This window comes from Tiliqua scincoides, chromosome 12 (genome assembly GCF_035046505.1).
Source record: "Tiliqua scincoides isolate rTilSci1 chromosome 12, rTilSci1.hap2, whole genome shotgun sequence".
Classification (NCBI taxonomy): Eukaryota; Metazoa; Chordata; class Lepidosauria; order Squamata; family Scincidae; genus Tiliqua; species Tiliqua scincoides.
The window spans coordinates 14,691,500-14,705,178 of NC_089832.1; the positions used below are offsets into that span (position 1 = coordinate 14,691,500).

At 44.8% G+C, this 13,679-nt stretch overlaps 1 protein-coding gene across 2 annotated transcripts in view; it reads left to right on the forward strand.

The window, feature by feature from the left end:
* Positions 1-13,679, forward strand: part of BRWD3 (bromodomain and WD repeat domain containing 3) — a 69,009-nt gene that overhangs the window by 40,150 nt on the left and 15,180 nt on the right. For both annotated transcript variants that reach the window (XM_066639863.1, XM_066639864.1), the window contains exons 28-35: positions 927-1,038; positions 1,628-1,689; positions 1,794-1,949; positions 3,480-3,600; positions 4,555-4,680; positions 5,259-5,340; positions 11,095-11,148; positions 12,816-12,956. In XM_066639863.1, coding sequence (XP_066495960.1) covers positions 927-1,038; positions 1,628-1,689; positions 1,794-1,949; positions 3,480-3,600; positions 4,555-4,680; positions 5,259-5,340; positions 11,095-11,148; positions 12,816-12,956 — 854 coding nt within the window. The remainder of the gene's footprint in view (positions 1-926; positions 1,039-1,627; positions 1,690-1,793; positions 1,950-3,479; positions 3,601-4,554; positions 4,681-5,258; positions 5,341-11,094; positions 11,149-12,815; positions 12,957-13,679) is intronic.

Sequence of the window (13,679 nt, forward strand, 5' to 3'; positions counted from 1 at the left end):
CATCCAATAACATTTTGAATTCAAATACTGTATTTAAAATTACTTTGAAAGCTTCAACTTACTTGAAAACTTCAGGTTTTGGAGAAATGATGTTGCTTCATCTTGGATACGAGATCATCAATATTGGGACATTTTGATGTCAGAGCAATATGGATACAGTCTTCCGGGTCCAATCGATTTCTTGTCTTTGTTTTTATGTTCGTAAGAGTGGAAAATCCTTGTTCGCAAAGGTAGGCGGGAGACACTGACGGCCCGGCGCTGTGTGATGACATCATCACTACAGCGCCGGGCAGCTCCAGTCTCCCGCACAGAGCGGAGAGAGCGGGCGGCTGCGATACACGCAGGCTGTGGATACAGCCTGAGTGTATCGCCTGCTCCCTTCCGCTCACCGCATCTGAAGGTGAGCGGAAGGGAGCAGGGCAGCGGGCGGTGTGCACACAGCGCACCAGCCCGCTGCCGGCCCCCTGGAGCGGGTGGAGAGCGGGTGCGCTGACTCCCTCCGCTACCTCCCCGCCCGGCGCCCGCACACAGTTAGGTAAGGCAACCTTACCTATCGCTTCTTCGTCTGACACTCCTCGCAGGCAGACTGAAGATGGCGGCTCTGGATCAGGTGGTACCCGCTCTCTCTACAGCGCTTGCGCCATACACGTAAACGCTGGAGCAGTCCACTGAGAGAGCGGGGGGGGGGGAGCAGAGCAGAGAAGGAGGATGCGGTGACACTGACACACACTGACACTGGCCGTCCGTGCTATAATGGACCGTAATAACTGCTGCTATGCCGATAGTTCCGCCATTGGCCAGCGCAACCTCCTCATTACCCCCAGATTTTCACTTTTACCCCATTTGGGGTAATTTACCCCTGTTCCCTGACCACTGTCCTAGAGTTCTCAGGTATCACTTGGCTCACTCCAACTCTTCTATTGCAGGGGATAGATTTCGCAGCATCATTGATGATGCCTGGTGGTTTGGAACTGTGGAGAGTCAACAGCCGTTCCAGACGGAATACCCAGATAGCTCCTTCCAGTGCTACAGTGTCCAGTAAGGATTTCTAAAAGCAGGGCTATGTGTAATTTTGTGCATTCCAACTCTAGCCCTCACATTCCAATTCCAAGTCTCTGTTTTTATCCTGTTATGGTGGGGGCGGGGGTGGAAGCTGCCTTCTGGAGCATTTACTGAGCTCCACATTCAAAGCACAACAAAGTAGCTGTTAATGAGACAGTCAGGACTCCTATAGCCTGCGGCAGAGTGTTATGTAAAAGCCTTTAATAAAAGCTTTAAATAAAAGGGTGAAAAGATGGGTTTCTGCCCCAAGAGGCTTACAATCTAGATAAGAATTAGCAGCGGTCTACAGTCCAAACTTGATAACCACCAGCATAGGTAGCGTGTGGGTATGTAAATCACTTTAGGGGATTCAGAGCACTTTACATGCCTGATCCTGTAAGGTAGGCACTATTGTTACCCTGTAGTACATGTGTGGTGAAGAGGCTAAGAGTTGAATGGCTTGCATCAAGCCACCTGTCATCAGGTCAAGACAGGCACAACATGAACCAACAACCTTTTGCTCAGTATCTTACTTTTTCTGCATAGATTGATGAATGTTTTACATATTTAATTTTTTTTTTAACAGCTGGGACAATAATGAAAGAGAAAAAATGAGCCCCTGGGACATGGAGCAAATCCCAGAAGGAAGTAAATATAACTTTTTCTTCCCCCATCCCCTTTTAGCATCTATTGGAATTTATAATTACAGTGATAGTAGCATGACACTAAATGCAGGCTTCCGCTTACTGCAGCTGCTTATCCAGAGGAGGTGGGAGCCGGAGTTCCCGTGACGACAGAGGAACTGGCCTCTCTGCTGTACAAACCTCAGGAAGGCGAATGGGGGGCCCATTCCCGAGACGAGGAGTGCGTGCGAGTCCTTCGAGGCATTGACCAGCTTCTTTCCCTAGGTATGGTAAAGGCAAAAGAAGTGGGAAGATGCTAGAGTTCAGCATCTTGTCTCTGGACTCTGGTACCCCGAATGCAGATGGCAAGAGCCCTCCCTGTCCTGATTGGCATTTACCATTCCGCCATAGCACCGCTTTATTTCCAACTCAGTCGCTGCACCGGGGCACTCAGACATCCTGCTGCACAGCCTGCGGGAATGCTGGGCAATAGAAGCGGCTGCACAGAGTGTCACTGCGCAGCAATCGAGTTGGAAATGAAGTGGCGTCATGATGGAATGGTAAGTGCCTGGGGAGGGCTTTTCGCCAACGCAACAGTCACAGCAGTTTGGAGACTGCTGGGTTAAAGAATTCTTTGCTTCCAGATTTGGTCCATGGGGGCAGGATGATCCCTTCCTTTGGAGGAGTCGCTGCAAGAACTTGGTCCTTCCTTTTAGTTCGTACCCTTAGCTTGATAACAGGGGTCCCCAGTAGGAATATCCTTTTCTCGCAGGCCTTGGCCTCTCCTACCATTTCCAGCTTTCTGAAATCCCTGCATTTCATTTCACTGTTCCCTTCCTTTAGCCAACTTGTCTTTTGGGTCTGTTCTAGCACTATATCCTTGTTCCTGTTTTTCCCCCATAAGGCCCCTTTCCAGACCACGATCAGTTCTTCCTGTTTGTTGGTCACTCCAGTCAGACACCTGTTATAGATCCTGCATTGTTGCCAACATTCTGTTCCTGTCACTTTCCTCGTAGTATGAAACAGTAGGAAACTTAGTGTAAACATTCCATGATGTCATAGCAGCTCAATTGATATCTTTCTGTTGGCAACCTTCAGTCTCGGAAGAATATGGTATTGCACTCTGGATGGTGGTTCTGGAACAGCGTCTAGTGTGGCTGAAATGGCCGATTCGGGAGTGACAATCCCTTCCACACTGGGAGCAAGTGCAGTCTGTCCCTGGTCTGTCTCCCTGGCTGTGGGCCTTCCTTCTTTGCCCCTTTAGCCTCAGACTGTTGGCCAAGTGTCTCTTCAAACTGGGAAAGGCCATGTTGCACAGCCTGCCTCCAAGCGGGCCACTCAGAGGCCAGGGTTTCCCACCTGTTGAGGTCCACTCCTAAGGCCTTCAGATCCCTCTTGCAGATGTCCTTGTATCGCAGCTGTGGTCTACCTGTAGGGCACTTTCCTTGCACGAGTTCACCATAGAGGAGATCCTTTGGGATCTGGCCATCATCATTCTCACAACATGACCGAGCCAACACAGGCGACTCTGTTTCAGCAGTGCATACATGCTAGGGATTCCAGCACGTTCCAGTACTGTGTTGTTTGGAGCTTTGTCCTGCCAGGTGATAATAATGTGCTATATTGTCATATTACCTTTCAGAATGTGGGTGTGGTTTAAGTATATTGATACATATACCTAGGCTGTGTGTATGTGTATGTACATATATGTATGTATATGTGAGTTTTTAATAAAGGTTTCAAACTTTACCATTTCATTTTTGTGACCTTTTTGGAATTTTAATCGGTTTTGGTTGGTTCTCTTTTTTGTTTTAGATTTTTCCAATCCTTTTGCCGTCCCAGTGGATCTTAGTGCCTATCCTCTGTATTGCACTGTTGTTGCTTATCCAACTGACCTCACCACAATAAGGAGAAGACTTGAAAACAGATTTTACAGGTCAGGCTGGTTCCACTGTGTGTTTGTTCTTCCAGAACTCTGCCTCATCTTTTTCAAAACCGTTACTGATCTTGCTAAATTAGATCTACTGTAGCTATAGCATTAGTGCAGTCTTTTCCCAGCTCTCCTTAACTGCAGTCAGGCTTTTCCGCAAAGTCTAGCTTGTATTCTGTTACACTGCTAAAACAATCCAGGGTTGTGGCTTTTGAATTGTACACCACTTGATCACAGTTCTGGTTCGTTGATGGTATTTCAAGCCAAGGCCCAAGACTGGCCCATCCATGAGACCAGAAGCGACACAGGCAGCAGATTGGCAGTGTGTGTCCATCAACCTCCATCATCTCACTTGCCTCCCTTCCTCCTCCTCCTGCCCTGGAATGGAAAAGGTAGAGGAGACAGGGCTGCAGATGAGATTGGTGGGCTACAGTATCAACTGTAGTGGTTCCCGGACCTTTGGTTTGCAGACCAAAGGTGAGGTTTGCAAACCTTGTGAGAAGTGGTCCACAAGGTTTCAGGGAGAAAGAGATCACCTTCAGTCACTTCCAGCATCTAGCCTAGTGAGTGCACTCTCATGGACCACCATCAGAGAAGGTGAACAGACTGTCTGCAACCGGCAGTTCCAGCACCTCACCTAGCCACTCCCCCAACAAACCACCAGAGAGAGCAGAGGAGGGGCTGCCTGCACCTGGCAATTTTAGGGTCTGCGGTTTGCCCTGATTCCTGTATTCTGCTTTCATGCCCAGTTCACAACCCAGAAGGCTGCAACCACTTGGAAGTTCATTATTTTGCATTGATTTATTCACGTGCCATCATTTACAGTGAGGAAATGGCAACTGTTCGCCCTTTTAATGACCTTGGGCTTGGGGATCAGGGCAATACTTGCGGGTGTCCTTTTTGTAATTTTTTCAAACTACAGGATGGGCATAAGACGTACTTCTGAATTCTCTTTTTCAGGAGAATATCTGCACTGATGTGGGAGGTGCGATACATTGAGCATAATGCCAGGACTTTCAATGAGCCCGATAGTCCTATCGTTAAAGCAGCCAAAATTGTGACAGACGTCTTACTTCGCTTCATTGGGTGAGCAGCCTGTTTCTTTACAAGCTCAATGTTGCCACAGTTTAATGTCTTTTTTTCTTTTCTTTCTCTCTCTCTCTCTCTCTCTCTCTCTCAAAGCTCATTTGTTCAGCAAAGGCTTTCCTGGACTGGAAAGGCACTTGCCATGTGTTTGGTGTGATGTTTGTGCATGCTTAATGTTATCTGCCTTTCTGTTCCCACCAGCTCAAACCACATGGCAAGATTTCATGTCAGAGCTATACCTTTGACAAGGGGGAGAGCTTCCCATATGAACCATCCCTCTCATGTGACTCTATGTGGATGCAGTAACTGTGGAACACTTGTTGTTGATAACAATAATGCCAGGTGTTGGTGTTGGTAACCATAGTCCCAGGTCATAGTAGGATTGAAGATAAAGAACATTAGGGAACCACTGTTCTTGGCCTTGAGCCAATTCCACCAGCTCAGCTCACTGCACAGCATCAGCCCTTCATTTGTAAGCCCTCTGGGCAAAGATGGTATTACTTTCACACTATTTGACACCTAGCTCTCAGCTAACCCTAGTGCTGGTAGTTTAATTTGATCTACCTTCCGTTCTTCAGGGATCAGAGTTGTACAGATATCCTTGAAATCTATAACAAAGTGAAGGCAGAAGATTTGAACAGCACAGATGAAGAGGAGGAGGTAAGGAGGGGAAGCTTTGAGGCTGCGGTGAGTTTTGGTCAACAGTGAGGAGGCTGCACAGGGTTCCTCAAGGAGAGAAAATGCCTCCTCACATCGAAGTCTTAATGTGTGTGTGTGTGTGTGTGTGTGTGTGTGTGTGTGTGTGTGTGTGTTTTAACCAGTGAGGACTTGTGCAACTTTTGGAAAAGCTAGTCACATGTCTAGGATCTGTCTTCTAAAATAGGGGTGTCCTAACATTTTGGCAGGAGGGCCACATCATCTCTCTGACACTGTGTCAGGGGCTGGGAAAGAGGGAATTAATTTACAATTTAAAATTTGAATAAATTTGCATAAATGAATATATTAGAGATGGAACTTGTATGAATGAATGAGGGTCTTGCAATAGCTCAAGGCCTATAAAAGGCCTTGCAGAAAGCAAGGCCAGCCTTTCCTTTGCTACCACTGCTGCATCACAGGCATGAAAGAGCAAGTAGTGGAGGGAGCTCTTGTCCCACAGCTCAGATGAGAGGTTGAACAGTCGTCCTCATACTGAGAGCATTGCGTTGGGCCAGCACGGGTTCCAGCAAGTCTCCGGAGGGCCAGAGACTCATTGCAGACTGGGGGCTCCCCGAGGGCCTGATTGGGAGCCTCCGAGGGCCGCAAGTGGCCCCTGGGCCGGGGTTTGGGCACCACTAAAACAAAGACATTTTGCATTGTGCAGTAGGATTGTATGCATCTCAAATGTGCTTATCCAGCCCAGTTGTGTTATAGTCATCTGCTCTTTCTCCCACGGTTCCATCGGCATGTAGAGTTTTGTAAAAGGCAGCCCAAGTGGAATTCCTGGGTTAGGCCTTGCTTTTACAATCTGTGCTGGAAAAAATCAAATCCAGGCTCAGTTATGTCGTATCTGCTTTACAGAGCAGGAGATGTGTTGTGCCTCTCAGACTGATTTCTAAACTTTTCTGAGCTCTTAGGAGATGCAAACCGTAACAAACCTCTTTATAAAATGCAAGCCGAGAAGCTTGGGGAGAAGCCACGTTTGTGCTGTGAGGATAAACTGTGCAACAAGTGTGTGGGGCATGCAGAATGTGCTCAGCCTTGAAGAAAGGGCTTTAAAAGTCTCCACTACATGTTACTTCATTGAAAAGTGCTCCATTGAACAGAGGAAGGCCTTAGTTTTCTAGACTGTTCATAGTAATGATGCAGCAGCCTTCACAGGCATTTTAAAGAGCACTTTAAAGTGAGTTTGTATAAACAGATGTCCCATTTTTCACATAAGCGCTGTGATTCAGTATCTGCTTAGCTCAGTATCCACTAGGTTTCCCAGGAACCTAATGTAGTAAATATAGAATGCACAAGCACTAGGTTTTGAGGTGCCTTGGCAATAATGTGGCAATAGCAGAACACATTCTGCGCCTGCGCGGCAAGAGCAAACTCTTGGCCTTGGAGATGACTCTGAACCCAGTGCTGTGAACAGAAGAGTCATATCTAGGAATGTAGATTGCAGTTAAGCTAGAGAGCCGGCTAGTTATAGCCAGTGTGAATCTCAGCATCCTTTTGTAATTTCCCTATTACGCAGACTTCTGACTCATGGTTTAGTATTGTAAACACGATCAGAGAATGGAAAACCCCAGCCTGTTGTGTATTGTTTGAGAGGGAATAAAAGTCAGAGAAGCCTGAATCCCAGAAGCTTTTCCTTCTGCATCTGGGCTGCATCTCACTTCTATACATGTCTGTTGTTTTATTCATTGCTATAACTCTTTGCTGCCTCAAGTTCTAACCTTCAAACCCTCAGAGTGCTTCTGCTTTAGCACTCTCCATCAGGCAACAAGATACAGTCTTGTGTGTCTCCCACCAAGCACCAAGGCCCCCAAAAGCCTTGGGTGCTCCCCAAAGCAGCATCTTGTGCTGCTACACCTAACCTTAGTGGCGAACTAGAACTGCTGGTACCAGCCAGTTCCACATCATACAGTATAAGTCGAAGCAGCAGAACAAGAGATAGGCTTGATAGTGGCTGAAAAGTAGTAGCTTGCTTCTGAGGTGGATCACTAACATATCTTGCATTTACAGGTGAGGGGGAGAAAAACTCAGCTGCATTAAGGAACCCACTTTAATTTTTCGCTCGCGTCAATCGAATTAAGCAAAATCATTTTCTGTTTGGATGATTTATTCGTTTATTTGCTTTTGATACCTTTCCTGAGGCATCAGGAAAAAGTGAGCTGTAAATCTAAGTAAACAAACTAAAGCTTGATTTGACTTTCTAGAGAGAACTATATGCTGAGCCATCAAAATGAAGGGGGGGGGGGAGAGAATTCCAATCAGCTGTAAGCTAAATTCTCCTTTTTAGCTGTCACAGTGTACAAGATGCTTTTTTCCTTACTGCCATGGTTTCCTACACTATTTCCCATCAGGTGTTACTGCCTTCTTTGGTCCTTAGCTTGAGAATCTCTTTATATATAGTGTACGTTGGCAGTTTGGAATGCTAGGTAGAGCCTATGAGCGTGGCTGTCAGTCTGTTGTCTGTCCTTGTCAGCAGCATCTCCAGGTCTAAGCAAGGTCCTTTCCCAACCCTCCTAGATAGGCTCCTTGTCACTAGAGGTGCCAGTGGTTGAACCAGTGAGCTGTGCATTCCCCCTTCCAAGGTGTAGGCTTCCGTTATGTCCTTTCAAGCCAACTGACTCTGCACCATACAGAACAGCAGAACATCTTTTTATAGTATATATTTAAACCATGAGTCATGTGCACAAGATTCATGACTCACGTACAGCTTTCGTAAGATGGGTCCCTTGCTAAAGAGAGGACAGTAATGTAAAGGCCACATGTTTAGCTGACTCATTCTCCCATCTAGCATAAGAACAAATAGCTGTGGCTAGGTAAGGAGACCTTGAGTGCCTTAAATCACCCTGGTCTGTTTATTAAACCAGTAGCTATTTGTAAACACAAAAGCAATCACACAGGGCTTGGTGTTCAAACAGTCCTTCCCAACTTGTGCCCGTCAAGCCTGATGTAGTTCAACTGCCATTTATTAGATTTTAACAGTCAACAGAATCTTTCTTAGGCATAAACATTTGATGGGTGAAGACTCTGTACAGAAACCGTAGAGAGAATAGAAACCTAAGCAGTACACAAATATATGTATATGTGCGCACCTAGGTGTACACACAGATACAAACATACATTACATGCATGAATTATTTAAAAGACAGAAAACAATCAGTTACTCTGCAGATATTGCCAAGATGTAATCTACTCAGTGATTGATTGGTACAGAAAGCTTGGCTCGATTCAGATTACTCAGATTTAGGAACTATGTGACTGAGAGGGTTGTATGCTCAACGTTACCTGCTAGAAGGAATTGAATTATAGCGTTCTCAGAATGCCCTGTTCTCAGAATGCATTGAGCAAGGGAGAGAGAAATTGCTGTCTTAGCGCTTGATAGCTGGGACAGCGCAACATAATGTGTACGGATGATCCTACTTCGCCTAAATTGCAGCTACATAAACAATCTTCCCAGGAGGCGTTTCTGAATCTGGCATGTAAGTCATTAGAGGGGGTCACATTACAATGTGCCAAGGTAAAGGCCCTTCTCTCCAGGGGGTGCATTAGGAGGGACAGATATTTTGGTTGTTGACCAGTTGTAATTTTAAGTTGAAAATTCAAAGGGGAACGTTTTTTCCATCCTGCGCCTAGAATCTCTTGCCTTTCTGTATCATATAGTCTGGTTGTCAAAAGCCTGGTGATAACCTCAGGAGAGGGGGCCCCTTGTAGATCGGCCTCAAGGCCCATCTGTTGAGTTTTTTTATAAAATAGTACTAGGCAAGGAGTTAATGTTGAATCAGTCAACAGCCCCTTTAGCAGCAAATCGTGATCAGCCCTGAAAAAGACTTTGGCCCAGTATTTTAAAAAACTGGACCATGCATGTAACTCCAGTCTGTGTTGACCTGATTCCAGGCAGAGTGCTGCGTAGGGAAAGCAATGCGGTAAGCCGAGCATTTTGTAAAGAAATTTAGACTGAACCCTTTCAAATGTGTTATTTAATGCCGGCATCCATGGGATGCCATATAAAATTTGTGGTATGACTTTAGCATTGAAAGCTTGTAAAGAAGCTGGTACAAACAGGTTGCCCCAGGAGAAGAAAAAGCGAGTTATGGCTTGAACCACTGGTTTGGATAAATTAATTGCAATTGATCGATGGGAGGACCAGGAATGCTTGTAATGAAATTGAAGACCAAGGTAGTAGTAGTAGTAGTAGTAGTAGTAGTAGTAGTAGTAGTAGTAGTAGTAGTAGTAAACTTTATTTATATCCCACCCTTCTCCCTAAAAGGGACCCAGGGCGGCTTACAACATGTTAAAAACATATTAAAAAACATAATTTAACCAACAGATAAAAAACATATTAAAAACACATTAACAGATACCATAAAAACAGTAGTCAGATAAAAAGAGCATAAAGCAGCAGATCATAGAGGAATCCGGCCTGTAAAAAAATATTAAAAGATGTTAAAAAGGCCATGAATTCAGAAGGCTTGTTTAAACAGAAGGGTCTTCAGGCCTCGCCGAAAAGTCTCTAAAGAGGGAGCCATTCTCAAGTAAAGGGGAAGGGTGTTCCATAACCTTGGTGCCACTACTGAGAAGGCCATATTTCTTGCCACCGCCCCACGTACCTCCTTAGGCAGCAGCACTTGTAAAAAGGCCTTCTCTGATGACCTAAGAGGACGAGCCGGATTGTGCGGAAGTAGGCGGTCTCTAAGATACCCTGGCCCAGAGCAGTATAGGCCTTTAAAGGTCAAAACCAGCACCTTGAATACTGGAATTCCTTGACCTGCTGGTATTAATTTTCCACTGAAAAGCCAAGATTGTGGTTTCCATGAGTTCCTAAAAACCACAATTTTAGACTTTTCATAATTTAATTGCAAAGAGTTTATTGTAAAATATTCAATGCAGGCTTTGACCAGTCTTCATAAGCCTATTTTTGTACGTGAGATCAGAGCCATGTCGTCGGCATATAAAAGTAAAGGGACGTCCACCGATCCCAGTTTGGGGCAATGCATGTCAAACTTTGTTAAGAAGGGGGCCAAAGTTTGACACGCATTGCCCCAAACTGGGATCGGTGGACGTCTATATTAGTTTTTATCCTACCTTTTCCTCTGTTTTATCCTTGCCAAAGCCCATCTTAGACTGAAGGAGAGTGGTCAGTTTCATGACCAAGTAGGAATTTGAGTCCAGATCCTCTTGGTCCCAGACTGTCCTTCTGGCCCACTACATCATGCTTGACTCTTCATGTAGCATCCAAGCGCTTGATATCTTTTTTGTTTTTGGCTGCCTTAGCATGTTTAATGGACAACCTTGGCTTGGTGGGTAGCAGACCGAGCTGCAGTTTCTGGTCAAAGTGACCATTGTGTGAGGATGCGAGAAACCAGGTAACTTGGTGTATAGTGTCAGAATCAAGTTAGCTCTGAGTTTTGTTATAAAGTAGTTTGGATTGTTATGTCTCATGTCTGTTGAGATTGAAAACATCACTGTGAATCCCTTCAAGGTAGTACATCTTGAGTTTCCTGTTTCAGGCAGATGTCTGTTCAGTTCTCAAGAGGCTGGACCATCTTCTCTGAGCTTTATATTTCGAGACAAAAAGGCATTGGGGGTTTCCATATAGTACTTGGTTTTAGTGAGATTAAGATCTTGCTGGATTCCATCATTACAGGCAGCTGTTTTCATCCTATACCAGCTTTTAAGATTGCCTTCTCTTTTGCATGTACTAATTGAGTTTTCCTTCAGGTGGCAGGAGATGCAGACTCGGATGGTCCAGGGACCTCATCTGGGAAAAGAACGGTAAGTATTTCGTAACCAAGTCCCAAATTTGATACAGGAATCAGGAAATCAGTTTTAACTGCATGACCTTGATCCTAAAAACCCACTGAATATTGTGTAGGAAATGCTATGGATTTCTCTCTTTTTCTGTGTAATAAGACCTAAGGGTCTTCAGGTTAGCTTGCACATAAATTTTTAAAGTTTAAATCCATCACTAGCTTTTTAAAATCACCAATGAGGCACCTTCCCCCTGCCACGTTAGGGTTATCTCAGACGCAGATTTGGAACAGAAGCAGATATGGGATAGAAGAACACGTAGAGCTTCCTAGATCACAGGGCAGGCTAAGGAAACGGTGTGCCTGGTCTCTTTTTCTAGCCTCAGAGTACAGCCTGTTAAGCTAGAAAGGAGAATGAACCAGACCCCTCTTTGGCTGCTGTATCACTGTCTTTTCTAACAGGGGGGTGAACAGGTGACTGTTCCCTTCTAGCCTAGGAACCAGAGACTGAGAGAGTTATGTGTAAATTCTCTACAGGGCGGCCTCTTTGGCACAGGATAACTTTAATCAATATTTGTTGAAACTAAGTGGTTCTAAATGCATTTGGAGAGAACTAACAGCACATGTCTATGCATGTCTACTCAGAAGTAATTTCCAATGTGTTCAGTGAGACTTAGTCCCAGGAAAATGTGTGTAAGATTACAGCCTAGGCCAGCTTCTGATCTTCAGATCCGTATGTAGTCTGGCTCTCAAATACCTCAAATACCTTGACAGTAAACAGAACTGGTAAAACATACACACTTGTATTGAAAATATTTGTTTTCTGTCTTCTTATCCCATTCAAGGAATCATTAAGGTGACTTGCACAATAGAAATGTACAGTTTTAAAAATAAATAGCAATAGCAACCAAAGCAAGATAGAACGTAAAACAGAAAGAAAAAGTTCTTTGACAATAAAAAGGTCTTAACTTTTAAAAGAAAATGGATGCAATGGAGCCCGTCAGGTCCCGGGTGGCAGGGGGGTATAATTGATAATACTTTGATCCTTGTGTGTGTACTGTATCTATTTTGTAACAGTTTAATGCTGTGAACTGGTCATTATGTATTTATTGCTATGAACTGGTATAACAGTTTAATGCAGGGGTCACCAAACTAGGCCCAGGGGCCGCATCTCGCCTGCCACAAGATTTTATCCGATCGTTACTTAAAATATTTGTTTCCCAAACACACAGTTCGACATGCAGTTCTGTCCTCTGCACTCCTTTCCATATGGCCAGAGTGCTGTCTCCCCTGGGCCATCTGCTTTAAGACCCTCAAACCAGAATTATCCCATGTTAACCTCCCCCCTGCCGATAAAACAAATCGAGTTTCCACATTTTGACTTTTCAACAATGCCATAAAACAATTGCAGTGAGGAAGTAGTGACAATTTTTTTTACACATGTGCAAAAATGAAAGGGATTTGCAGCAGATCAGACAGAGTGGGCCACATGTCACTCACCTCCACCCTATATAAAACTGATTTTTGTCCCGCCCTTGAAATGTGTAAAATGTATGCAGCTCTCCTACTGAAAAGTTTGGAGTTCCCTGGTTTAACTCTATGAACTGGTAATCAGGCAAATAGGATGAGATGAAAGAGGAATTTTAAAATATGGTAGAACTTTTTCATGTCGTTCTCTTTTAAAACGTTCAGGTAAAGCGGCAGATGAGAAGGCCTCCCTCCAAAGCTCATGCAGATGCATGGAGAGATCAGTGCAAACAGTTGTTAAGCTTGATCTACGAACGTGAAGACTCTGAGCCATTCCGACAACCTGTCGATCTCTTTTCTTACCCTGTAAGTCTTTTGTTGTTGGGGTCAGGAGGAGCAGAAGCAAAGAGAGGCTCCACAAGGCCATAAAACCTTGGCCTGTGTTACTCATTACATCCAGCCCCGCATACAGGGTTTAGTTCAGCATTATCTGCATATTTCCAACCCATTTTTGAAGCCTAACAACCTAGGAACATACTTCCTTGTTAAACACAAGACTTCAGGATCTGTTCATTCTTGACAAAGTGTGACTAACGCAATCTTACCGGTTTGGGGATTAAAATTACCTTTATTGGTTTAAAAAAAGAAGTATCTGAATATGGAAAACAGCCCACTTAACTATGAGGAGTTAAGTTAGTGTAACGCGCTTTGTATGGGGCTACCTTTGAAAAGCTGCATTGGGTACAAAATGCAGGAGTTCAGCTGCAGAGAGGGACCCCGTCTGCCAGGTAACATAGCACCAATATTGCACCAATTTTATTTGCGCTCTGCTTGTTTCCAGGCCCAAGTACACAGTGCTGATTTTCAGCTTTAAGCCCCTAAACCCAGACGTTCCCAGACTCTCCAAGAGAGTTGGGATCTCTGTATGGGGACGGGGTGATGGCATCTTCAGGATCATGTTGCCACCACATAAAAAGGGTTTTTTTAAACTTACCGGGGGTAGCACCGATCCTCTGGATAGTACAGGGCCTCTGCAGGCCTCCCCATGTCTCAAAATACAGAAATCCCTAATCCAATCACGATTGGATC